The sequence below is a fragment of the Drosophila eugracilis genome, unplaced genomic scaffold (assembly GCF_018153835.1).
Source record: "Drosophila eugracilis isolate 14026-0451.02 unplaced genomic scaffold, ASM1815383v1 contig_2167, whole genome shotgun sequence".
Taxonomy (NCBI): Eukaryota; Metazoa; Arthropoda; class Insecta; order Diptera; family Drosophilidae; genus Drosophila; species Drosophila eugracilis.
Genome location: NW_024573052.1, coordinates 3,528,901 through 3,555,834, shown reverse-complemented (window position 1 = coordinate 3,555,834; position 26,934 = coordinate 3,528,901). Strand labels below are relative to the sequence as shown.

Below are 26,934 nucleotides of genomic sequence, written 5' to 3'. Positions count from 1 at the left end.
TGGTCAGGGTTTTTCCATGGACTCTGCAATCTGGATTATTTTGTATAGATCTAGTGGGGACTTCCCTTTGATGATCTCTTATTACTTGTATATATGTCTGCAATTCAAAATGTCCTTCCTTAACCCAAAGAAACCCTTTTTGGGACAAGGTACAAAGTTAGCATACTTTTTGGATGACTAATCTGAGAACAATAAGTTTGGAGTGGTAATGAATTGGAATTGTAACCGTTTAGCACACCCCGATTAGATTTATATTCAACCACGTGCTGGGCGCCGTAATCTCTACGTGGTTAGAATTCCATGGATGAGCCGCAACAGGTGCACCGATCAACTGCTTGATCTTGATTTCCCACACCCAGAGCTGTCTTGCAGTTAAAGTTTGTAATTCAGAATAATACGTATTTAGTTTTCATGTGAGATGCACTGTACTTAGATTTCTGGCACAAGAATTATACCCAAAAATAAAAATATGTTTAATCGGAATCCGCTTCGTATAAATCTCACGGTATGTGCGAAGGAAGTCGCGTTTATCACTTGCTCGGTGCACAGATGTAGGTGTATGTATGTACACACATGCCAAACATACTATACGGATTTAGGGTATGCCGACCACGTCGCTCGACTAGGTGATACGGATGTGTACAGCATTCGAGAACTGAGAATCCGAGAGGAGTTCGGACCGGAATGGGATCTAGTCGAGTGAAAGACCAGAGGCTGCGCAGCAGACGGGATTCTTAAGACTATAACTTGAATTTAATATAATTCGGAAGTTTTCCCTTAAAGATAAACATTCTAGTCTAACTAATAATAAATGAACTTTCCTGATTAAGTACTCCCAAATTTTTCCATGTGATTTTAAGTTGTTGTCCTTAACAAGGGAATAATCTTAAGCCTGTCACCCCCATTGGAATGTCGTCTATGGAGCACCTGATCTATATAGTACATATGCTGTCGTCGATACAGATATGGTGTGGCGACAAATATCGGTGCGGTCGATGCCGACTGCGACGCGGCTGCACCTGTTACTGATAAGGCCTTAATATATATAAGTGCGGCGGCGGGGCCACAGTTTCCCAGTCGAAGAAACCGCCGCAACAGGTGTCCTTCCCCCAGAAGCCCAGAAATCGCAGTACTATCACAGAAGAAGAAAGGATAGAATGAAGCTGGACGACAAGCAGAAGCGACTGGGCCAGGAGCCGCCCAAGTACCTTAACGAGGACTTCTTTAAAGCGGCGCTGGAGGACGGACTCCGGGACATGCGCGTGGACATCAAGAAGATCATTTTTGCCGAGTCGAGTGGTGGAGGCGGTGAGAACTACTGCAGCAAGATCTATAGGGCCAGGGCCCTCTATCGTAGCAGCAAAAGGCAGCTGGACGAAGAGCTGGCCATGATTGTCAAGAGTATTGCGATCACGCCGGCAACCCAATTCCTCGAGGAACTTGCTGTTTATCTGCGCGAGAAGATCTTCTACTTTGACGTTCTTGGCAAACTGGAGGTCCTTATTGGAGACGGGTCGAAGTTCGGGGCCAAGTGCCTGTATACAACCCGCGAGCCCATTCAGACGATCGTCTTCGACGACCTCACCCAGTATGGCTATAAGCTGGCCAGCAGACAGAGCGGCCTAAACGAGGAGCACTGCGTGGTCATCCTCAAGAAGCTGGGCAAGTTCCATGCCAGTTCCATGGTGCTGGCCGAGAAGGTGAGTGATCCCCGAAGAATTTACATTAGTTTTTTTTTATCACAAACGCGGACTGGTGTTGCAGGAGCCTAGTGTTCAGGAGCACTTCACAACCGGAATGCTGGATGAGAACTACATCCGGACTAACGAGCGGTTCATTACCTTCATGACCCTCCAGTGCCGGACTCTGGCTAACGTGGTATCAAAGTGGCCCGGATACGAGTTGCTGGCCGAGAAGCTGCACCGTCACTGCGACAACATTAAGGAGAACCTGGTGATGACCGGACGGACGCTGCCGGGAGAGATCACTGTACTGAACCACGGTGACCTGTGGGTGAACAACTTCATGTACAAATACGACGACGAGCTGCCGACGAAACCCATCGATGCCATATTCGTGAGTAATTAGATTCATCTTTCAAAAATAAATCATTTTTCTGCTGTTTTAATTATTAAATTAAATTTAAATTAAATTTTATCTAATTTTTAGGTGGACTTCCAGAACAGCTTTTTTGGCAGCCCGGGCTGTGACATTAACTTCTTCCTGAATAGCAGCGTCCAACTGGATGTTTTGATCCACCGTCGTGAGTTTCTTATTCAGACGTACTACGCCTCCCTGCGTGACAGCCTTGAGCGGATGCACTCGAGTTTCTTGCCCAGCTACGCGGACATACAGCAGGAGATCAGGGCCAGGGAGCTGTATGGGTTCTTCTCCTCCTACGCCTTCCTGCCGATGGTCACCATGAAGAAGGAGGACTCGTATGACATCAGCATCGAAGCACTGACGGATCAGGATTTCGCCAAGAAGAAAGTCCAGCTGATGTTCTCCTCCAATCCCCGCACCACGGACACACTGCGCTACGCTCTGCGCCGTTTTGATGAGCTGGGCATATTCGATTGATATGTAGGGTACACGGATCCCCAGATGCTTCGATCCTTCGATCCTTAGGCTTATCGTTCTTGTGCTACTTTTACAAACGCCTTTTTTTTTGTTTTTTGTTTATAAACAGTACGTAGTGTTAAGCGTATTCTATACATTAAGCATTATATTAACTTATAAAAAATAAAAAAAACGTTGCCTATTCGGGGTTTTTATCTTCACAGAGATTTGTGATAGTTTCTACTGAATTATGGATATTATAATAAATACTATATTTAACATACTTAAACGATAGTTTTTATAATGGAATTGCATTGCCAATATTGCACTAAATTTCACTTTAAAAATTCGCCAAACTTAACTCCTTACAATGAGTGGATAAAAACCCCAAACTAATAATAATATTAGTATGCATATATAATATATAATAATAACTAAAACTCCCAGGTGGATAGCCATTTGAGATTGTGCATCGTGGAGTTGGGTTCGTTGGCTAGGGGACCACTCATCCCATAGGCCAGTGGCGAGAATGCGGCAAAGCTGAAGACCAGGATCGATAAAACCACTCCAAGGAGAACGTGCTGGATCCACTTGGGCAGAGACCTCATAATGTAATTGAACATTATGCCTATTAGAGAACACCATTAGCTGAATACTTTTACTACTACATTCCTATATATATATACTTACCCGTTAGCAAGGAATTAAATATCAAAGCTGGAAAGTAGTGGTGGAAGTACAACACCCTGCCCATCGCCCAGAAGGGTAGATAGTGAAGCACCCAGCCCATAAAAAGCCAGGCAGCCGCTCGCAAGGACATTGCTGACGGGTCTGGATCATTGGCCCCTCTTGGAAGCACATTCTGGGGTTTCTTCTCCGGCGAGGGACAGCAACTGCAGGCGTCTGTGGTTGAGGGCTCACTCTCCTCACCCTGAGCGACAATTTCTGATTGTGTTTGAGATTGAGTTTCTGCTAGAGCACGCGCAAAGCCAGCTCTTCTTTGCCCCACAACTGCGTTGTACAGGAAAACAGCAACAAATAGAGCCAGAAAAACCAGATTGCTCCACCAGATCAAGGGGTTTCCCAGTAAATAGATGCGGTAAGTGCTGCCAGAAAAGAATTGACCCTAGAAACAGATGGGTACATGCTTATTCTCTGTGTTAATTTTTGATAATTGTAGCTTCGACGTACCCTGTAGTTGATGGGCCACTGCCAGGGCCTGCTGGTCACCTCGCCTTCCTTGGGTTTCAGTCCAGCGTTTCCCTGAAGCATCACGGCGTGGGATTCGAGGAACCGGGCAAAGAATCCGGGAGCATACACACTGAAGCTTACACTGGGCACTGTTTGGAAATGAATGATTTGATTCTTAACTCAAATATTACAAACGTATTTCCCAGTTACTCACTCAACTTATGTTCGTTGTCCTCGATATTCCACTGGGCGTTTTTGTCGCGCACGTTAAGATTGCAGGACACCTCTTGCTGCTCGAATCCCCACTTGGGCAGCTGCTTCCCACTGGAAGTCAGAGCGCAGTTTTCCAGCAGGTGGATCAACTTGAGACGGGAGGTCACCGTGTGCACCGTTTGGTTGACTTTGCCACCCACAATCATCACTCGCCAGGCGTCGTTGGCATCGCCTACGCCCAGCTGCGAAGGAAGCAGTGATAATGGGACAACAAATTTAGTAGAGTTAAGTACCCACCTCGCCATACCCTGTGACCTGCAGATGTTTCTTGGTCACAGGCGCCGGTTCGCCGTGGGAGTGAAGATTCCTCCTGGTCGCCACGTGTTCAAAGCGGACGATGTCCCCGTGCTTAAGAACCTGTAACTTGTCCTTCGGCAAACGCTGCTTGTTGTGCGGCTTGATGAGCCACTTGTTGTTCTCATCCTTGTGGGTGTATGTGGTGATCTGCTGCTGCCTGGCGCCCGATCCCTTGGGATACAGGTGGTGGTGCGAGTGCAGATAGCCCCCGCCCGTCTTGTGGTTCTTGATAGTCACCACCGATCCGTAGGCTACATCTCTTGGCATACTGGCATTATATAACGAGTTGCCGATCAGCCTGGACTGAAAGGCCGAACTATAAAAGCCATCGCCATTGCCGCTGCGGTTGAGAACGCTCAGATGGATGTAGAAGAACAGGATGTATAGGAGAATGGGCCAGACGATCAGGGTGATGGCCCGGCAGGCCACCTGTTTAACGGTCTCCCAAATGGGTTGCCCCAGATCGCCGAGGATGAGCCACAGCTCGGTGGCAGTGTGCAGACCAACCAACAGGACCACAAACAGACCCACGAACTTAACGCTGATCGTGCAGGACAACATGGTGCCGGTGAAAAAGAGCCAGAACCACCAGCGAAGTCCATAGGATCCTCCGGAAGCTGTAGTCTTTGATATCTTCACCATTCCCCACACTGAGGCCATCATGAAGAACAGCAGAATAGGGTCCAGAAGGATGTACTGGTTTAGGGTTAGGAGACCCACATCTACGAAAGTAACATAGAAAAATAGTAACAAATCGTAGAAATTAAACCTATTTGATCGGTGTTACTTACCGAATATAAGATAAGCAGCTGATAGCAAGGCCGCTTCATCGGATCGGGTCAGATCGTGGACGGTATCAAATCCCATGGGCATAATCAAAGCACCCAGTACGGTGCAGAACTGAAGATGAACACCATATGTTTATTAAAGTTTTGTGACCTTGTAATCACTTACATATCTCATGCCTTGGTAACGTGTTTCGTTGTACTTGTCGCCTGGTTTCTCAAAGGGAAACGTTCCATTGTAGCCCGTCAAGTATCCAGAGAGTCCAATGAGCATCTATTAATTACAGAATTTTATATAAATTTGTTTAATATAATCTATTATGGAAGTACTCCAACCTTTCCCAGCGGAGGGTGAACATCGAAAAAGAAGGTTCTGTTGATGTACCAACTGCCCATTTTTCCAAAGTGCGTCTCATCCCAACTGGAAGATAGATGGAAACTTATAGTCAGATGATCTACCCGTAAAAGTGGGTCACTCACCAAATATGATCCGGCTCAGTCACCTTGTAGAAGCGGGTGGCACAAGTCACCAGAAAGACAAGGGCCAGGAGAAGCCACCAGTTACTGTTTTGTTTTTGTTTGAAATTTTTGAGAATTTTTACCGTTTGTTTTTGTTTTAACTCGTTTTGCACTTGTTTCACTTACCAGTTAGCCTCATTGCTGGCTCTCGGCTCTGAACTCTTTGCATTTTGAGAAAGATCTTTGGCAGAACCTCGTCTTGGGCACTTGGGAGCTTTAACAACACTTGCTGCCATTTCTGTTTTGGTTTTTGGCAATTAAGAACGGTGCATTTCCTAGCGGCTGCACACGTCAACAGAAGAAAGCCAAGTGCCAAGTGAACGCTTGAGAATGATTTCTCTTTGGGCCTTTCTTCTTTCTCGTTTCTTGGCCAAACCGGTCTGCGACTGGGCTTGCAAGCACTTTGAGCCGGGCTATCGATAAATCTCGGCCAAGACTGGTCCCTAACCAGTCTTTGCCAGTCTTTCTTGGCACAAGCATGCACTCAACGCCTCTGTCGGACACTGTTGGTACTAAGACGTGGAAGCATCCGAAAAGTATGTACATAGTATTTAAAATAAAATGCATAGGAAAAGTATGTAATACTTATGAAAAAGAAATGAACAGCAAAGGAAAAACAAATACATATTATCATATATAAATGATATATAATTATTGTAAACGGTAGAATAAGCTGTATTTCATAGTTCCTAATTTTTGATTTTTGGCCAAATGGCTTGACGATATCGAAAACTCCCATCTAATAATCCTTTTGCACATTTCTAAACTCTTTGAATATTTAATTTATATCACAACTTTCAATGATTTTACATTAACTTATATAGCCTTAAGACCTGAGTTTATAATTTGTTTTAGAAAAGTATTTTTCTCCGTGCAGAGGGACCAGAACAAGAGGAGCGACAGCGCCGATGGGAATGATGATAAAGCGTCAGGCTTGGCTTGGCATCGCTTTCGGCCCCGTCCCCTCTCCACCCTCCACGGTCGTGGTTCCCCGCTCTGGGCCAAGTCCACCGGTCTTGGTTCATCCGTCGAGTCTGAGTTTGAGCCCAAGTTCGAGCCCGAGTCTGTGTCCGAGTCCGAGTAGCGGGGCAGGACGGCATTAATCGCTTTGATCTTGGCGCACAAGAGTTAATTGCACGCTTGCTGCACAATTGCTCTTGCGGCGATGTTGCTGCTGTGCCCGGGTTTGTTGCCTGCAACCCGCGCGCCAATTTGTTGGCACGCGGTGTGGCAGCTTCAATCAAATTAATTGTGCCTCGGTTAATACTCATGATTCTGGCGATTTGGGAATATACGGTAAGTGAAGCTATTTGTTTTAAAGTCATTCTAAATGGCTTTTCAATACACATTCGATCAAATATAACCGTTATAATTACAGGCTTGTACTTAGGAAAACAGGGTGTTGGCCAGTCGTATATTCGAAACCAGAAACCGCCGAGCCTGTTACGTTATGTGTTAGAATGGCTAAGATAAAAAAAAAGGGTAACATGCAGAGGCACAGGTGGAGGATAAGGTACAGGTGGTGCGGTGGTGCGAATGGCAGTTTCACCAAAACACTAGCAATCAACGCTGAGCTCTGTCATTAAGCATTTTCCTTCTAATTGCCACCGCTCGGACCGCCGACAATAGCAACAATTTAGCCTTTTTGTTGCAATTAAACGAATTCGCAACGATTCCCCTCGGAATTCCGCCAGGCGATGCCTTAGTATTATTAACCCATATGGATGGGCACTACACAAGTGATTAACCTGGTCACTCTGCGCTGATCTCGGTCAGTCGTGAGAATCCAGGGTAACTTATTACCTCTGTACTTACTCATTTGTAATTCCACATTTTAAGTCCCGATATTACCCGATACCTCTTCAAAAACAATTCGTCTTCAATTCACTTCAAATATTCACAATATATTGGATTATGAAACTAAATCTGTTGACAATTTTAAAACTATTTAAATACCATAATTAAAGTACAAAAAAAACATTTGCTCTATTTACAGACTTAGGATTAGCTAAAGAACTACTAATAAGAACTGGAGGTGATGGGTGGCTGGAGGCAAGGCGACTTTAAAGCTATTAACACATTTCAGGCTTACGAACTAGACGTACAGTCCATCCTGTACTTAGATCAGAGCTTAGAGCATTCTAGGACTACAGAAGGAGCGGATGAATATGGATTTCCTATATACAATAGAGTAGGGGGTGTCTGCATGAGAGAATATTCCAACTGCTAGAGATTTATCCACAGCACCTGAAAGATGAAAGGATCCCTCTAAACTCTGGACTGGTTGGGATTGCAGACGGGTACATTGTGGAAGCTGATGCCTGCATAGAGGGGAGTAATCCCTCCACTGGACTTCCCACTGGTATACAAATGCTTCTTGGGCAGGGCTCCGGCCGACTTGCTTTGGTTCATCAGCGAGGAGGTGGGCGTACCGCTGGTCGCCAACCGATTTCTATAGCTCTCGCAGGTCTTGCGCGACCAGACCCACAGTCCGGTCAAGGTTCCGCCCACCAGTTGAAAGAATATCCTGACCAAGGCTGGCCAAGCACTTAACGGAGTGGGCGAAAGGCAATCTTCGGGCGTGGAGCAACTGGGCACAGAATCGGCGTACCGCTCGCAAAGAGCCGCCACCACGCCGGCTGCCGTGGGTGCAAAGTACAGCAGGGAGAATACTACGAAACGCTTCCTGATCTGTCCGAAGCGGTGGTGTGCCAGGGTGGGCTGGAGCTGCTGCTGCAGGGAAAGCAAGGATCTAGAGGCCCTCAGGGTGAAGTACAATCCAAGTAGAAGAAGGACCAATGCGGGCAGCTCCACAAATCCCGGAGCATAGCACATGCCAGTTAGCTCGCTTGGGCGCACCTTCTCCAGGAGCAGCGCGGCAATGGGCGGAGCCAGTGGGGGTACCCAGGCCAGGACATGAAAGAGACCGGATCTCTTCTCCAGCGCTTCGCTAGACCACTTCTTGTGGGAGGAGAGGTAGAAGCACAGGGTGAAGATCAGCCACCAGCTTGCGGCGCACAGGCTCAAATAAGAGGTAGTTATGTAGGAGGCCAGGCAGGGAGGCGTCAGCAAACAGGCCGGTCGCATTAGTCGTCCCTGCACCTGGACGTCCTGCATCCGGGCCTGGTTGTGGAACACAATGCGCTCCAGATAGCACACGCTGAACAGGTTGTAGCATAGGCACAGGAAGAGCACGGGTCTCTCGGGGTAGCCAAACCGGGTGGGTTCCGCCCAGAACGTCACAAGGGCGAACAAGGTCAGGACAAAGCACACAGCAGACAGGCCGAGGATCAAGCTCTCCGACATCTTCTTCTGGGCGCTGGTGTGGAAGGCGTCCCGCTGGCACTGGGGTACACACTCCTCCGGGTTAAAGGGACTTCCGCTAAAGTTTTGCGGGCACAAGACGCCGCCCACACCAGGTGCAGGTGGTGCTCCGCTTTTCCAGAAGCGATACGTCTGTGGGTGGTCTTCGACACTGGCTGCACTGCTAGTGGGCGGGCCACTGGGACCACCTGCAGCAGCCACTTCCTGAGGAATCTGCATGCATAGCTCGTGCTTCTCCGGTTGCGGCAGACCGTCGCAGTTCAGGAACGCTGGCCACAGCTCCATCAGTTGCGGCGAAGCATTCTCCGTACACTCGCCTCTAACGGTTTCGCACAGCGATTTGCAGGCGGTAACGGGGCGTGGCACGTCCGGCGTGCAGAGCGGAAACAGCGACGAGCAAAGCAAAAAGCGAGCCCGACGAGAGCAACCAGACTCTATTAGGGGCACCAGTTTGGCAATCTGCAAAAAAATGAAAATAATATTAGATCTTAGAATATATTCAAATATTAAATTTGAAAAAGAACTTTCAACCTAGAGTTACATAAAACAACAAAGGCGAATAATTTTGAATTATTGCCATTGCATTTATTAATTAACATTTATCAAAACAACAATTAACAGGGGACGAAAGTGTTATTCTAAGCGGTTCGCATTCCGGTTCGCACTTTAGTAATTTGATACCTATAATTTTATCTAATAAAAATTCAATAAAAACCCTGTCCCTCTTTGTTGTTTCGCCGACACGCCAGCAGCAACAAAAACTCAGTGTAATTTAATAAACGTTTGCCATTTGCGGTAATTGCACTTTGCTTATATTGGCTAATATGTGATATTAAATTGGCTAAAATTGCGATATTAGATCGTGTAATTCTACTGTCTTACTGTCTCTGGCTTTTGACTGTCGCGGTTATTTATTTTATTTTTATTTTAAATCTATAAATGCTTTGACAAAGAAGAGACGAAAATATGAGAAAGGACGCGTTATCCATTCTCGTTTTTTCGCCGGTTATTACGGTTTTCATTCTTTGAGCTGCACTCACTGATTCCATTCATAGAATATTGGTTTTACCATTTAAAAGTGTTGAAAATTATAGATAATAGACATAATAAAACATAAGAGGTGAGAGATAAGGTAAACGCAACACTTTGATTTGCATTTTGTTGTATATAAACTGTTACAATAGTGAAATTACATATTCTTAAGAGTATTGCGCGGGATAATTGAAATTAAAGCGCGCGCGTCTACTTATGGTTGTGTGTATGTATGTGTGTGTATGTGCATACGTACATTTATGTTTGTTAATATTGCGATTTATGTATCAAGTCAAGCTCAACGACCAACCAATCCCAATAAGAACCTTGAACATTATAAACAATGTAGCTACACACTTGCATACATACATATGTGACGAAAGCATTTATTTAAATACTTTGATAAAGAAGAAGAAGCATCAAGAAAGAGGACAAGAGCAATGTGCAGATCTGCGGGACAGCTGCTTTAACGGTTATCTTCTCTTTTGCTTCGGCGTCTTGAAGTCCTCCCGCCACTTGTCATTCTTAAAGAGTTGCGCTTCTAAACAACATTAATTTATTGTTCTCGCTCTTAAAAAGTGTTAAGAATAGATAAAATAATACACAAACAGTGATTGCAGGATTGTGTTTTCAGATGTGTTCAATCTGAATTGTTTTATTGGAGAGCTTAGCTATTTTATATGCAAAACTACAAAGGGTGCTCCGCGGGACAGTTGCAAGATATGTAAGCTTGTCTACATGTGTATGTATGTATGTATGTATATTTATATATTAATTTGTAAATATATTTATGAATCATGAATATTCACACAGAAAATAGAATGAGATAAATGCGACATCCTGTGTGGAAAGCAACAGATTCCGGAAAGGCCATCAATAATGTGGTAATTAAGATATGTGTGTTATGTAATATAAGGATTGACTAAATTATCGACATAATAGTATCGTCTTGAGAAGAATAATGGGAGTAGGCGATTTTCGCATTTTCGATAAGGGGCAACATCAAAATTTTTTTCGAAAAATGGCAAAAATTTGACATTTTAAAGTGTGAATACAGATTGACTAGGATTTAAAAAACAAGCTCAACGATTTATTACATTCGAAATTTAGACCACTTTTGGCTTTGTCATGAACAACGTACTCTTGGTTTTCAAAAAAAATCATGCATTTTTGATCAGTCATTCCAAGGAAGATGTTTTAAAAGATCAATATTTGAATGTTTTTTAAAGGTGCTTTTACACAAACTTAGTGTTGAAATATTTGCCGGGGTATAATCTTTGAAATCTTTTCTTGTTTATCTTCCATTAACAATCTCACAGGTTGTGCGTGTTTGGTGTGAAAACTTGTCAGACTTCACACGTGGAAAAACGCCGCCAGTTTCCCAGGTGCGCATTCATTCCATTTCCATTTGCAGTTGTCGATGGCAATTAATTGTCAATTACCAGCCATGCCATCTAATAACTTCAAACGAATCCACATTCTTCCATCTGGAATCTACTTCGCTGATGCGGAATTAATCCAACCAAGAAAGTCACTGAGCGCACACAGAAAGAAATATTGTACATTTTAGAGGTTATGTATTTATGATACTTTGCTTGGCACTCTGTAACTCGGCCTAAGATCTCTTTTCCCTCTGTACAATGTCTGTCATTCGAGGATTGCCAACATCGATGACGATGACGAACCAGACGCATCCACATTTATGAGTTTGTGGAATTTTAGACAAGTCAGCGCGGCAGAAAAAAGCCAGGACCCCAAGTCAGGGCAACGTTTTGGGACGACGGCACACAAAAAAAAAAACAGAGGAAAAAAAGCTGCATCAAATTATCGAGAAGCGTTTTCCGTGGAAAGATGCCCAGCTTACTGGCATCTCCTTTTGATAGCCGATGAGCCGTTGAGCCGATGGTGATCACCAGGGGGACTTTTGACATGGATTTAATGGCGGCCAGTTCGCCGGGCTCTTTGTTTGCTGGCGAACAGTAACCAGATTGATGTTGTATAATTAAGCCACATTAGGCCAAAAAAGTATGAAAAGGAGAGAAGGAAAAAGGCCGGCATCCAAGAACCGGCGGGCATCTCGAATGGGGCATTAGACACGCGATTTCCAATTTTTGTGGCTTTTGCAGCTCTCTGGAAAATAGCTGCCCGCAATAATAATTTAATGATGCAGTTGGCCCGAGAACCGCATCATCGTCTTGGCCGAAAGCCTGGTGAAACAGAAAAGCAACGAAGCAACAAAAAAACGAACTGAGAGGCAATCACCCTAATAGACCTGCTCTTGCCCACGAGGGGGAGTGAGATGGTGAGATTCGGTGTGCATGAAACGGGCAGATCAGGTAGAAGAGGAGCGACAGGTGAGGACAACAACAACAGTGGTTCAAGATTCCCAGAAACTGAAATCTTCAATATGTTTTTGGGCATCAGGGCAGTGTTTTTAGTGAGTGTTTTTACACCCACGAAGTGTTTCAATTAGCATCATAATTCTTAATAAAAACAGTCTGCAGTCCTCTCACTATCAACCAATGTAGGCTAGTGTTTGGGCCACACTAAAAGCTAGCCGAGTGCCTAAAATGTATTATTAATGCAGAAGGGCATTGTTGTTCATCATCATCATCATTTCATCATCATCATTTCCTTGGTCATGATGATCGCCTCCGACTCTCCAGTCTGCGCAGCGAATGCAATCTGCAACGCTTTGGGCATTTTTTCCTGTTTTTCGAAGCTGTTATTTTGGCCAAGCAAAAGCCAACGTTGGCCAAATGCTGGCAATTCGCCTCGGTTCGCCGTCCACCCGACGAAAGGCGACAAACTCTTTTTGGTCGCGCCACGAAATTATGGTTATTACCGCGGCCAGTCGGCAAAATACAAAAGGCTTCCATGCGATGGTTTCTTACTACACTCGGCATTTGATTATTAGCCAGCTCAGCAATGGAACATCTTGGCGTTGTTTCGGTATCGAGATTGGGAAATAAGTAAAATGATTTTGATTTTGAATTTGAAGCATTCGAACAGAATAGTGACTTATCAGAATCATTTCTTCTAACTAAGCATTCAGAGCGTGGTTAATATAATGGATTCGGGCTTGGTCGGATTTTGAGAAATCATGAGATCAACTTTTGTTTCGCCGCCTGGATAGGGACCACAAAAAGAAGTTCTGCTTAATTTACTTAAAAAACCCAAAAACCAAGCAAGCCCATTCTTTGCCCAGTTTCGTTTCGGTTTTTGGGTTTTTCTTTCTCTCCTCCTTCTGTTTCTTCTTCTTGCCTTTTGACTCGCGGCTATTTCCTTTAATTTTGATTTTTTTTCTCTCGATTTCTTTCGCAGCATGTTTCACACTTTTTTGGGTGAAGTCTGCCTCTGCCCCACCGAAAGGCAATCTGACAGCCCCTCTCCACTCCCCCATCCACACACCCCTGTTCACAATTCAATTACAAGGCCCAGAACAGCAACTACAATGGCCAAGTTGACACCTCGTGGCCTAAACGCAGACCTAATGATTTCTCGATTTTGATTAATGACTGCGAGGCAGAAAACAAAGTCAATGCCAGTTCCAGAAACGAGGCGACGGGAGGAGAGTCAGACTGCTCTGCAGCACTTTGACTTGAGTATTTTAGTTTTTCGAAAGGAATTACAGGCAAAAATCGCTGGCGGTAAATTTTGAAAGAAAAGGTGCTTGGAAGTGAAATCTAATCTAACATTTCTGATCCTCAGCTCATATCCTTGCCATGGGTGCAATCCGGCTTAACATTAAGTACATCCCCATCCCCATAAGATATTGTTGGGTAAAATAAGTGGCTAACTCGTAAATTAGAGAATGGTGAGCTGCATAACATGAACTGACACCTTATATCTCATCTTAAACTCTTTTTAGTTTCGAAAGTCAACCGCTGACGGAAGCTGTCCTTTTCGTCCATCGACCGCCAACACTTGGGGAACCCCCCTGGATGAGTGTGCGATATTTGCGAGTGCGAGACGCAACTAGTTGTGGTCTTTGACTCGCATGCGGATTTGGATTTGGAGGCCTCAAACAATTTGCCGGCTGTCAGTGGGACAAGTGTTGCGAAATGCCGCTGAAAAGATACACGTATACGTGGCCAGTGGACAAGAGGATCTCTTGACGCACCACTCGGCGGCTCAAAGTCAAGTTTGGTCAGCCTAGTCGTTTTACGGGGCTCACAAGTGACGGCGGCCTTTCATTTCATTTCATTGCTTCACCCGAACCGTTTGCGGTGAGCCGTATCTTTGAGATACGTCGCCAGATATTGGGAGCGGACTTGATTAGGTATACAGTGCTCCATGGCGACATTAGAAAATATTTATATATTGAGAAGATATCAAGAGAGTGAGCTAAAGGCTCTCGTGCATTGTGGGTACTTCATTTGGCTTAGATGCCGTTTGACGTTGGCAGTCCGAAACCTGAGCGGCCTCTAATGGGAATGGACAGCTGTTTGCCAGATGCCAGAGACAGGGCAGGGGAGCGGCAGGGTGACTGAGAGCCAGACTCACTGGCGGCACAACTTCAAAGTCAATTGATTTAATTTGCTACGAAAGCGCTTGCAATTAGCGAGCGGGGACCCCAGCAGCCATATATTTGTGGTCGAGTATTTGATACACGCAGAGAAAACGGTCAGCGAGTTGCGAATTATCAAAGGTATTATATATTTACATTGTTTAGTATCAATTGACACTGTTATTAGAACATTTTTGTTGGTGTATTTATGTATAAATGTTTCTGTTTTTCGGCAGGCACATCGCTGACTTGATTCTGCGCTGCTGATTTGCATAATTAAGATGCCGTCCCGTGGCGACAACGATGCTATGATAAATCGCCGAGACATCCAATGACATCATGCGGCAGCGACAGCGGCAGATGCAAGAAAACATTTAGCATTCTTAATTAGCCCTGGCTTAGATGAGTCCGCATCCCGAAGATACAGATCGATTTAAGTGACTGCATTTGTGCACCACTAATTTGGCTAAGCCAGCTGGCTGTGGCGAGCTAGCCAAGTTACCGAAGATAGTCAAGCTAGTCGGCTTCTTCAGGCCCCGCCGACCGCTGCCAAAACTGTCAAGAGATGCCGACGACATACGACTGTCGTCTCACAATTAATTGACATTTTGACAGGCGAGGATTGTCATTCAAAGGCTAACTTCGTCGAGCGGAATGCACCAAAGGAGCACCTCGCCTGGAAACTTTAAGCCATCCTCTGAACAGCAAAGGGCACACCATTAGCCACTGTTCACGGCTCAGAAGTCAGCGTTTCTATTTGGTAAGAAGAAAGTACACAAAAATAGTTTTTTGGTAAATATCAAAATTGATTTTAACATGGAGTACCTAAATGTATTATTTTCTATATTTACCATGCAGAACGCTTCTAAGTTGCTGTCCTGAGCTGTTCCCATCCGCTGCCGAGTTAGATAATCTTCGTCAGCGATCTGCGGCCGGGCACTCAAAGGCACTCCAGTTGGCCCAGATCTCCGCGGCCATGCGAGTACGTTGGCAATACAATTGGGACATGTTTGGTTGGTCCATGACCAGAGATACTGCGACTGCCCCTGGAGGAGATCGGAAGACCTGACAGGCCGTGGCATTGTATGGGCTTTGGGGAAGGTAATGTATGCGCTGTCGTCTGCAGCTCTGACATTCTGTCAGGCGGGATTACCAAAATGAGCTGCCGTTTGCCGGTTGTACACGCAAGTAGCTTACAGCGCAAATTATGCCAGCTGTTTCATTTTGCATTTTCATTTTCATTTTATTTCTTTTTTTTTCAGTTAAATCCAGGGAAAGAGATCACCGAGACGGAGGCGAATGGGGAAAGCAGTGAGCGCAATTCACGCGTGCGCAGGCGCGCAGTTCAATTAACTTAATTGCCATGTAATTACGAGTAAGAGCAACAACACCAACAATAGGTAATAACAACGGCAGAAACAGCAACAACGTCTCAACGTCATCTCCAACATCCTGCCGCTGATGCACAAAAGCAAAACAAAAGACTTAAGACACAAACCTGCTGGTAAGTCTCATCTCCCGGTCGTGTGTTTTTCTCCCTGCTATTTTATTATACCCTGACCGTGGGTATTGTGAAGATATATAAAACCGGTATAGGTTCTGATCTTTGAATAATTTTTTAAAATTTACAATGATACTGATGTGTGAAGTTAGTGTATCTGAGCTTTCGAAACGAAATTTCTTAAGGTTATTTTCCAAAGAATTCCCTTGTTCTCTGTGACTCCGACATTCCAGGGAGCCTGCTGCTGCTCCTTCCTGGCCCTGTCCCCTCCTTTCGGGCTCATCTCACTCCTCCTTCTCATTTCCTCTTTCGCCTGCCATTCGCCGACTGGCTGGGAAGGCATTTGAAAAACGTTGCCGCATTTTTTGCGTGTGGTGGCACCAGGCAGAGGCAGCGGCAGTGCCAGCAACAGCAACAGCAACAGCGGAGGGGAAAAAACATGAGAAGCCACTGCGGCAAAGGAATGAACTAATTGTTTTCAGTTTTTCATTTTTGTTTTTTCGTACGTTTCTCTGGGGTTTCTTCGGCGTTCAGCGTGTTTTTGTCAACATTGCAACTGCCTTACCCATCATTATGGAGACGGATTGTGGCCAGGCCAAAAAATTCCAGTGAAAAAGTCCATGGGCAGAAATGAATTATAAAATATTCGGAAGACACTGAACACACTTTTTGGCAGTGTGGTAAAAATATGATTAAAGATTAAGAATTAAAAATAAGATGCTGGATGAAGTTTGCTTCTAAACTGAAATAATAACAGGAGTTCTCTCATATGGAATATGGAAAGCAAGTCTACTCAAGTAGTATAAGTCCAAACTATAACTTCATTTCTTTCGGTGCATGAAAAAACATTTGGCTGAGTTATGTTCGCCATTCGCCGGACTTCAAAGTCAGTCGTCGTCGTCGTCGAGGAGCAGGCACAACAAAAGGCCTGTGTTTGTGTGTGACATTATCAGCGTTAAGTCGCTTCAAATGCCGCCCTGATGGATTCCTCATGCCCCTGTTGTGCCTTTTGCCATAATTACAATGCAAACATAGCGCCCTCTCGCTCTGGGGCACGTAAGCCTGGTAGCAGAAATAGCAACAACAACAGCCCGGCGCTTGGCATTTGCGCACCGCGCTCCGATAAGACCACTCGCCGGGTTGCCTTTCTTATCAGAAACGTCCGGCGGATTAACTCTGTGAGTTCCTCATTTTCTTCGAAAGCTGCTTCATAGATATTTTTCGGCAGATAGCCGGCCAAATGCAAGCACATTAGTTGTTGTACTAATATTTATCGGAGGGGCGGGAATAAACGCGGGAATTTACAAGGCAGGGTATAATGACAGTCGCGGGATGACACCTAAGCTGGGGAATCTTAGGACTGAAAATGTTGATAAAGATACCATAATATTGAGGTAATGTTATGTTAAGAGAGTTAGCTTCCCAATTGTATTTCAAAATATCTCTTCAGAAGTGGGTTCTTGTATCAAATGCCGCTAGATATTGATAGTGTGTGATATCAGATTGATATATGTACTTTGCCCTGCCTAAGGTTAAGTCATGCGGCCTATATATGCACGTACATAGGCGTATATGGCTGATACGGGCCTTTAGCTAGCGATAAGCCGCTGGCAATTGTCATAAAAAATACGTTTTACGGCATTCCTTTGGGTATCGGACTGTTCCCGGCATCAAAAGCCCCCTTCGGAGCCACCCTTTCTTAATGGGTTCTGATTTTCAAAATCAAACAGTTTTATTGTCGCCATCGCCATCGTCGATGTTGCTGTTGGTGCTTTATGGCTGCCATCTATGAGGTTGCGGCCTTGTGTGAAGTTTTATTTTTACTTTTTTTGAGAGAACTGCTTGGCTTTCGGACTTTCGTTCGCCGGCTAATGCCTTGCTCAAATATTTACAATTACTTAACATAAAACGCCGCCTCGGTTTGTCACCACTGGCTTAACGGTGGAGTGAAAAATGGGTAAAAGATGCGCACACCTTCGGCTGTGTGGATATAACACCAACTATAAATCTTAAACAGATGGTATATACATCTGGACCAAAGATACCTTCATTAGTTTATTTCAAATATATAAAAACAAAGTTGCGTATTAAAGCAGGTACAGATGTGATTTCAGCGGATTGCACTGAGAGAGGGAACTTAAGTATTGGCAACCAAACTGTAGATACAAAATTTGTATCTGCTTGTGGAGGGAACTACGTAACAGGCAGGGCTGGCAGTCGCATGATGGTTATCTATGAAGGCAGCCCGGGGAGACGCACTTTCAATTAATTTACTTGTAATTGTCGCTTGACGAGCACTTTGTCGGCACTTGATTGCAACGCCCACTCGCCAAACAGCAACTCGCGAGCATGGAGACAAACAAACAAACAGGCAAACAAACAAACCCACAAACTGTCAAAAAGATAAACTGACTAGCCGAGGAGAAATGCACTTTCGGTGTTCACTCTCGATCTTGGACACGTCACGGAACCGACCTTCTCGGTGGTGTTTTCATTTCCATTTGATCTATTTGCACCCACAACGCCGCTTCACGTGGCAGCCCTGCGTTCCACGGTGCGTATGTGTGCTCTTCCAATCTTCTACTACTGATAAGGCAAACTATTCGTATTCAACCTTACTGCTCCAAACTTAATAGATTCATAAACAGTTTGAAATACTGAACAAAAAGAGAAAGGGTTTCATACTCGGGTTTTTTGCTAATAAGATAAAATATTTCAGTACTTAACAGAGAAACCTTGTATCTAGATGAACCACAAGGGAATATATTCAAATAGAAATGTAAGAACACAGGCAGTGGGGTAAACATCTTGATATTAATTATAACCCTGTGGGCTTCCATTGCCACTTTAAGTGCGCCTCATATAAACTTCCCTCTGGCTTTCATCCCATTTCATGTGAAATGTACCAGCATGTACTTGGCCATTGCTCTAGACTCTAGAGCATTATGTAAATACAGCCATTCAGTACCGTGTATTTCTTTTGATGCTTTTTATTGCCGCTTGATGTGGCTGCCGTGGGGATCTCTTTTGATTTCAGTGTTTCTGTATAGTTTCCAGATGCTTTGATCTGTTTTACGTGGTTCCGATTCAATTTGTTGCCTGTTTTCGGATCTTTTAGAGGCAGGATGGCTGCTTAATTGCCTCTTGAGGCTTGGCCGCGTTTCGTTTACTGTCTTCTTTTGTCTAAACAACGGCCAAGAAATGAAAGAAACCCGAGGAAACTGAGAAAACTGAGGAAACTGAGATAACCGAGAAAAACATAGAAACCAAGTCCCAGATCGGACAATGCCTTTTCTTTTCTTCGTCTCCAGCGCCACGATAAAAAGTAGGCGGCAACCAGCTCGGCGAACGCCCCACAAAAAGTCCAAAAACTAAAACCCAGAGCCGAAGAAAGGAGAATATCCAAAACTGCAGTAAAAAGCCTATGGTCAGTAGCTTCTGTCGCATTTTCCCTGCCTCTGTCAGTGATGCCAGAAATACTGGACAAAAAATTAATACCTACGATTAGATTTATTAACGTTAAAGTATAAAGAACTAACCTTTCTTATAGAAATTGTAGGAAATATATTTTCGAGAATGGGAAATGGGTTGAGACACCTGAAAAGTAGCTAGATTGGCCGGGAAAACAGCTGACCCTGTCATCTCCGATGTCTGCACTTAGCATCGACTTTGAAAACAACAACAAAAGCGGCAGCACCGCGTCATCGGCATCGACATTTGCCTTTTCCATCCAAAAGAGGGCATGGGCATGAAATGCAAGATACGCTCAAAGGAAACCGAACTCCGGCCGAAAGGTGTTAATGGACCCGACTGTGCACACAGATACACCGACACACAGATGCAGCTTCTATCTTAGCCAAGTCCAATCCGAATCTGATACTCATCAGTCCACACGCAGGGAAATGGAATGCTAATATCAGTGGAGTTCTTAAAGGCATTAGCTATTCTTGTTGTCGAAATAGTAACATAGATTTTCTCTCAGTGCCGACTGAAATGCTGGAACATTACCCTCCCAGCGGCAGCTCTTTCTTCTCGCCTTTCTCTCTTTGTCGCCGGCACAATCGCACAGGTCTCCCTGGCTAACTGAGATCTTTTGTGGCTCTTTTTTAGAGATTTCTACTAAACGACCTGCCCATTCCGCCGACTCTTTCCTCGGCGGCTCATTTCACGCACTCTGCGGCCACTTAGCAATTTCCATGGGCCATTTTCACGGTAAATTATGGACCAAGATGACCCCAATGCTTAAGTCGCTGCTTATTTGGCCATGCTACAGCCGAGAGTATTTTAAGAACTTAAAACTTGTTTAGTTCTTACCACAAGACTATTTACGGTTGCTCTTAATGTTATATTTTTAAAATACAAATTAAAATACACTCATTACCCAAGCAGAGCCTCAACCAACTGTCTCGAAAGTATTTTGTAAAAATAAAATAAATCCGCGAAGTGAACGTTGAGCGTGCAGTGGAAGCGTGGGCTGTCAAGAGGATGAGTGGGGCTTGAGGGGGCGAAAGAGCCGCACTTTGATGAGCCGCCGCCCTCCGAAAATCTCCCCCCACAAGTCCGATCCCAAGAGGGCCCCACGTAGCCGTCATTCATAACTTTGGACATTTGGCAAGAGTTTGTGACTTTTGAGCAATATTTTGTTTGCTGCTGGCTGCTGGCTGATGCCTTTGTTTTGCTTGACTTTTTCTTAATAAGGATTGTTCGTGAATTGGTTCTCTAATAAGAGTTGCTGGAATCCTAAATCATTATCACTAGTTTCTATGTGTTTTTCACTTGCTTTGAGTTCGATTCCATACTGTAGACATGGAAGCTTCAACATACGGTTGAGTACTTCTAAAAACTGAGAGTTTCTTAAAGCTACCTGCCTGGCTTTTGGCTTTATTGTTTATTTTCATTTTTAGTCGCTGTTTTAGTTTTTTTCGCACGTAAGCGACGAGAATTATTTTTATGGGCCACACAAAAGCCGGGCTTATCAACAGTGTGGGATCGCCGAGACCCTGGACGTGCCTGCCTTTTGGCTCACAGCCATTTACACACAAAAGTTGCTTTTCGGCTCCACTTACCTGGAGCTCAGCCTCCAGCTGATTGGTGTGACCTGCCAGGTTGGGCAATGCGGTCATGTTGTAGCCAAGACCTTGGCAGGCGGAAACGGCGATGGGCTGGCACTGTAATCCATTCGGGCCGGCTGCCACCGGGCCGTTCTGGCTAGGATTGCTGGCCGAGGTCATGACCACGGCCGAAATCAAAAGCAGGATCTGGTTGGTGTACATTTTGACTGGCTGTTTCATACTATGCGGGTTTTTAGGGGGTCATGTTTGACACTCCGGGAACTTTTGTTTAAATACCACTCGCGAGCACGTAAAAAAAATGGCCTGGATATGGGATTGTTATTTGATTGCTTCGATCTCTAGTAAGTTACGTATTTCTCAGATCTCTGGAAAACCCGCTCATAGAACTGTGAAACGTGAAACGTGACCGCTGGTCTCTGGTCTTACGAACAAACTGCCGGCTCTCGGCCGCCAGTCGTTGGGTTTTGTCCGCTGAAAGTGCCTCGAACCTGGTCGAGTGCCGACCTGCAACATGTTCGATGGTTCAGTGGCTAATGAAGACAAATAAATGTACGGTTTCCATACCCATTCCATCGGAGAGCAAACAATCCCTGGAAGGCGATAGATGCACTCCCAGTTACGGAACAGGATGATATATGATGATGGGTGGATAGTAAGTGCTCCTTTTTTGATCGTTCAGACCACCATCCGCGAGTTTTTTACACTTGAATCCGTACCCATGGAGAACCCACTCATGGCTCAGCCATACAGATGGAAGCGGTTCACCCAGCACGTGAGCTGGGGAAGCTGGGGAAGCGACGACCCTGCCATCTAATCCAAAGCGTCGACATACTTCTACACAGAGAGAAAAACGTTGATCACTTGAGGATCAGACAACTACTATAAGGGGACCTGCTAACGATTTTCCAAGTGCAGAAATATGTCTGTGAAATGTGAATTGTAACAAAACCTTTTCTCTGAGTGTAAGGTGACGAAACTCGATCGGCAACGTCGGCCAACCGCAACAGCAACATCAAACGCAACTGAACGATTGCCGGACTGGGGGCTAGGTGAGTTGGACGGAGGAGGGAGTGGTTGCAGAGGGGGTGGGGCTGGCAGGGGATGAGGTGGATGCAATTGAACACCGCGATCCCCACACGCTGCAAATGTCGGCGTCGGCGATCTTTGATGTGTGCTTTGATTTCCGGCAGCCAGATAAGATTTTTGCTCCTCCTCTGGGCCTCTCCCTTTGCCCTGGCCCTCTTGTAAAGCTTTTCCCGGGAGCCGCGCAGAAAATCGCAGATCCAAGCGAATTGTTGAAAATTTTATTATGGCTCCATGATCTTCGGCAGTTTGGATTTGGGTCCAAATGAAAATCTAATCAACCGGATGGGTAACCACTTCTTCGGATATCTTTTTCCCTTCCCAACACGTGAAAAACATGAACAGAGAAAAGTTGAGTCCAGTGGCGAGGACTGGAACGATCATGGGTACGATCTATATCTATTTGTTTTATTGTAGACCAATATGTACGGGCTAATATGGTTCCACTTGTTCCATTGTGTGGCTTACTTCCCTGTTTAAAAAACACAATAATCATAAGCTCCAACCACTTAACGTTCGGGTCGATCCGGATCTCTAGATCTCCCAATTGTCATCGCTGATAATCCCCCATGTAAGTACTGCCCGAGAAGAGGAAAAGATACGGGTAATCCGTACAGTGGAGGGGAGATGGAGGAGACACGGAGAACCAGAGTACCGGAGAGCCGTCCGCTTTGTTTGTTTGTTTTTGTGCTGTTGATTCTCAAAATCCGCCAGTTGTTTGAACTTGGATGCGCACGTAGAAGTATCATCAAAGAGATCGATCTGAGAACGGAATGAACGGACTGAATGGCGTATAATAGCTAATGTAAGCACTTGCACTTGCCCCTTCCCTTGCCCCTGCCCCTGCCACGATCGATCCTCGGCCTCCTTTGTTTACCCAAAACCCAATATTCATTCCACATTCGGGTTTCTGTTTTTTTGTTTGGTGCCCAAGAGTGTTTCTGCTAAGTGCTCCGATCGGAGTACTCCCCTCTCCATCATCTCGTGTGATTGCTGGTCGGGATTAGTCCATTTGTGGTAATGTGGTGCCTTTGTTAGGGTTCTCTTTTGGCCGGATATAGGAAGCGATCGTAAACGGTGGCCATGAATAGTCATCACTTTCTCATTTCAATTTGTATATAGTTTTATTATTGTAGCCCCATACTATATCTCTCTGATCTAGAGAGAGTGGCTATATCTCCTGCCAGTTGACACTTCGAATCATTTTCCGTGAATCAAAGAGACGCCGCTCGGAGAGGATTTGCTCAACCGTTAAGCGCTGTCAACATGTTAAACGATCATATTTTCCACGGTGTCTTTCTTGCTATTTTCCATCCGCCATCGACCATTTTCCATTCGGCTTTCCCAGGTTGACGGTTGACTTCGGTTTCTTTGCGCTTTTCCCCCGACGCTTGACAAAGATGTGCCAGTGTATGTGGGCACGACCCGGTGGTCGGTTATCCCGACATCGCGACTTCGCGACGTCCCGTCCGACATGAGTCACCGGTCAGAAACGTAAACGTATCCCACAGATACGCGAATATCCAGCGCTCTTTCGGCCTTTGCGAGCGTTCCATTAACTAGTTTTCTGGTCGGCCGAGTTCAAAAGCGCTTATTAATCTCTGGTACTTGTGTTTAGTACTTTTAAATACGTTTTGAGTACTTTATTCAGTATGCTTGATGTTTTGCCGCGGCTCCAAGTCACGATGTTTGCTCTCCTCCCCCTTTGCTTCTCAATTCTGCTCGCCGGTGTTTGCTTTTGTTTTTGCTCTTCCTCTACCTCTGCCTCTGCCTCTGTCTCTGCCTTTGCTCTTGCGAATTGGACGCGCGTCAATATTTATTTTATTTATCTTCTTGGTCGGCCAGCTCGCCGGAATAGGGGGAGAATTCGTGGTAGGAGGGGGTTTTAGAGAATGAATTGGATATCGGAACCACAATATTTACCTAGTGAACTGATATACTTGATCTTCCGCAAGTAAATTCACAGTTATACGATCAATATTTCATGTTATATTATACAAAATCAAGAAGAGTCGTAGAAGTTTTTTGCTGTGGAGGTAGTAACTACACGCAGATGGGGGCAGGTGGCGGGCTGGGGGGCTTGAACGCCCTCGTAAATGGCGCACGCCTGCCATTCAATCCGCTTGGCGACTCCCGGCGGGAGTTCTTTTGGCCAACTCTTTGTGCCCGTACGCTTTACTTGATCCGCTTGCAGAAGCCTTAGGAATAATGCGATAATTACAATGCCAAGAATCATTCGTTGGCCGGGGACACCGTGTGAATCGCCGCGGCTCAGACTAAAGGAATCTAAAGTTACTCCCAAAGCGAGTTAAAGGGGGAAAAGCCTGCACTGCCTACCAAAGAGAATTACATCGGATTATCCTGCTTCTACAGTTACACTAGCCACATAAATCTTCGACTTGAATGTGGCAAAAACAGTGCGATGCCTGTGTACGACCCAGGAATGGAAAGTAACTACTCGCTTTGTAAACAAATACCGTACGTACATGGGGAAAAGGTAACTAGGATAGCGCGGCGTTAGCCCAACTCACTCCAGTTGAGCTTAGCAAATAATAATGTATAAATATCTACCGACTATAATACCCTGTTATTCGATAGGCCCAATTAAAAGAGTTATGAGTCTGTGGGAAACCGATACGCAGCTGAAGAATAAAAGTTTGGTGGATGCGGAACCCAAAAAACAATAAACCTCCGCCAGACAATAAAACCCCATAAAAAACGGCGAATGGTGAAAAAATGGCAAATAAAAATGACAAAGGATCGCAGGCACTCGTCAGCGTACGGTTCCCTTTGTGATGGCCCTAGACATTCGTCTATACGGCGGAATGTTGGAGGGAAGTTCACGGCAAAAATAATTTGCCACATCCTGGCAGCAGGAGAGGAACGGAGGGACCGTCGGACGGTTAGACAGGAACTGGGATGGCGATAAGGCGGCATCGGCGAAAGATGTGAGCCGCACTGGGGTGCTAATAAAGTTGCCCGCCAAGACATTAAGAGCTCCGGGAAGGGGAACTCGAACTCCCCTCCTTCGGCTTTGGCTTCGGCTTTGGCTGCGGCTCTTTCCAGGCCCTGTGTAGGTGCTAATTCAGCGACCTCACAGAGATACAAATGCGACTGCGAAGGCAGAGGGTTCCGCGGAATTTCCATTTTCGACCGAAATGAACTTTAGATAAGGGACTAAATGTCAAAATTATCAACACACCCGGTGCCGCAATTAACCCATGGCGAGCTACTGTCATCAAATACCCCTAAACTCGAACAGGAATGCAACGAATTCAGCATTCGGCAGTAAAAAGCAAATGCTTTAGATCAAACTGAGGGGCTCTTATTAAAGCTTCAAGGTATCTTAATTGAGTTTTAAGGAAGTTTTGGATCGAGCTATACCCTTCGAAAATATTTTATTTTCTACCCTATTTTTGAACAGTCTGCAGCACAGCGGTTCCCATGGGTTAAGAGCTCCGATACGGCTCGGGTCTTTGAGCATTGAAGATTGCAGACCAGCGAGGATGATCGGGGCGAGGACGACGAATACAGAGCACATGGGACAGACAAAGTGCAAATATATGTTGCCAGACCACAAAGCCGGACCTGAAGCCATAAGCCGAAGGAGGGCGGGCCAGAACCATGGGGAAAATAAAAAAAAAGAAGAAAAAACACGGCTGAGTGGCCCGCCTTGCCTCGAGATGCCAAAGTGCATCAGGCACTAAAGTGCAGAAAATTGAAACAGGCTTTTAATGAAACGAAAGCGCCGCGAGAGATGAGATGCGCGGATGGTTGGCTGGATGCTGGATGGTGAATGGTGGATGGTGGATACTGGCCAGATCGGCTGGCTATCTATGGGCTCTCAGATGGTGGCAAACAAGAGCAAGTAAGCGCTCAAAAAATAAAATAAAGCGAACACAAAGAGTCAATTAATTAGTAGATGGATCCACGATTATCGCTATATTAACATTGCGCTGCAGTTGGAGTCTGACTTGGGGCTCACTGCGAGAAATGCTATATCTGAATATCTTTTAATATATATTTTTTTATTTAATAAGTAAAGTTTTTATGTCTTCAATTTAGGGCCAGTATAGAAAAGAAACAGTTAGGCAAGACATTTATTTACAGATTTCTTGCTTTTCTATATTTTTTTTAGAAATTTGTATAAAAGGAAATTAATAATTATTTATAAATGGTATTTCCTATTTTCTTCCAGTGCCGAGACTGTGGTCCGAGAGTGGTCTTCCTTTTACTTAAGATAAGAACAGGGAATGGAAGCTGAGGCGTTCATTAAATGATAACAGAGCGGCGGACGGGTCGCATGATAAGGCCATTTGAACCCGCTCAGACAGGTAAGAAAGACCATTTTTGATATTTGAGCAAATGTAGTAAAGTGCGCACAGTCTTTAAGGTGGTTGGGTTCCCAGGAAGACCTTGATACCTGCATCAGAATATCTGAAAGGGAGTAATACGTTACCTTTTAGGCATTTGATTTTTCCAATTTATATTAGTAATACTTTTTGATTACTTCAATGGGATCATTTGTAAACCGTATATAACTGTAGAATTTATTGTAAAAATTGCATTATCATAAATCCTGGGGAGTATGACTCACCAACTTTGAGCTTTTGAACCATTTCTGGCTAAGTGGGGCTTTCGATCCGTGAAAGACAAGTCCTAAGAATAAAACCCAGCAGCCGAAAAGAGGACGAGACACAAAAATCGAAGGGAAACCTCGCTTTGCATTCGACCCATCATTATAATGGAGATTATATGCTGCAGGTAGAGCGCAGGGCGAGGCGGGGA

The 26,934-nt window shown here is 45.0% G+C and overlaps 3 protein-coding genes across 3 annotated transcripts; 1 reads left to right on the top strand and 2 right to left on the bottom strand.

The window, feature by feature from the left end:
* The first annotated feature begins 1,086 nt into the window (after positions 1-1,086).
* On the top strand, positions 1,087-2,761 carry LOC108105517. The gene is made up of 3 exons (XM_017212143.2): positions 1,087-1,700; positions 1,765-2,076; positions 2,170-2,761. Exons 1-3 carry the CDS (start codon positions 1,158-1,160, stop codon positions 2,578-2,580), a joined length of 1,266 nt encoding a protein of 421 aa, XP_017067632.1. The 5' UTR covers positions 1,087-1,157; the 3' UTR covers positions 2,581-2,761.
* A 186-nt stretch (positions 2,762-2,947) lies between these two features.
* On the bottom strand, positions 2,948-5,958 carry LOC108105516 (protein O-mannosyl-transferase 2). The gene is made up of 10 exons (XM_017212142.1): positions 5,751-5,958; positions 5,586-5,669; positions 5,442-5,526; positions 5,275-5,379; positions 5,112-5,220; positions 4,261-5,042; positions 3,965-4,205; positions 3,751-3,899; positions 3,250-3,685; positions 2,948-3,187 (listed from the first exon to the last, which is right to left on the bottom strand). The coding sequence occupies exons 1-10, from the start codon at positions 5,858-5,860 to the stop codon at positions 2,994-2,996; spliced, it is 2,295 nt and encodes a 764-aa protein (XP_017067631.1). The 5' UTR covers positions 5,861-5,958; the 3' UTR covers positions 2,948-2,993.
* A 1,549-nt stretch (positions 5,959-7,507) lies between these two features.
* On the bottom strand, positions 7,508-21,480 carry LOC108105529 (frizzled-3). The gene is made up of 2 exons (XM_017212159.2): positions 21,058-21,480; positions 7,508-9,407 (listed from the first exon to the last, which is right to left on the bottom strand). The coding sequence occupies exons 1-2, from the start codon at positions 21,280-21,282 to the stop codon at positions 7,893-7,895; spliced, it is 1,740 nt and encodes a 579-aa protein (XP_017067648.1). The 5' UTR covers positions 21,283-21,480; the 3' UTR covers positions 7,508-7,892.
* Between the last annotated feature and the right edge of the window lie 5,454 nt (positions 21,481-26,934).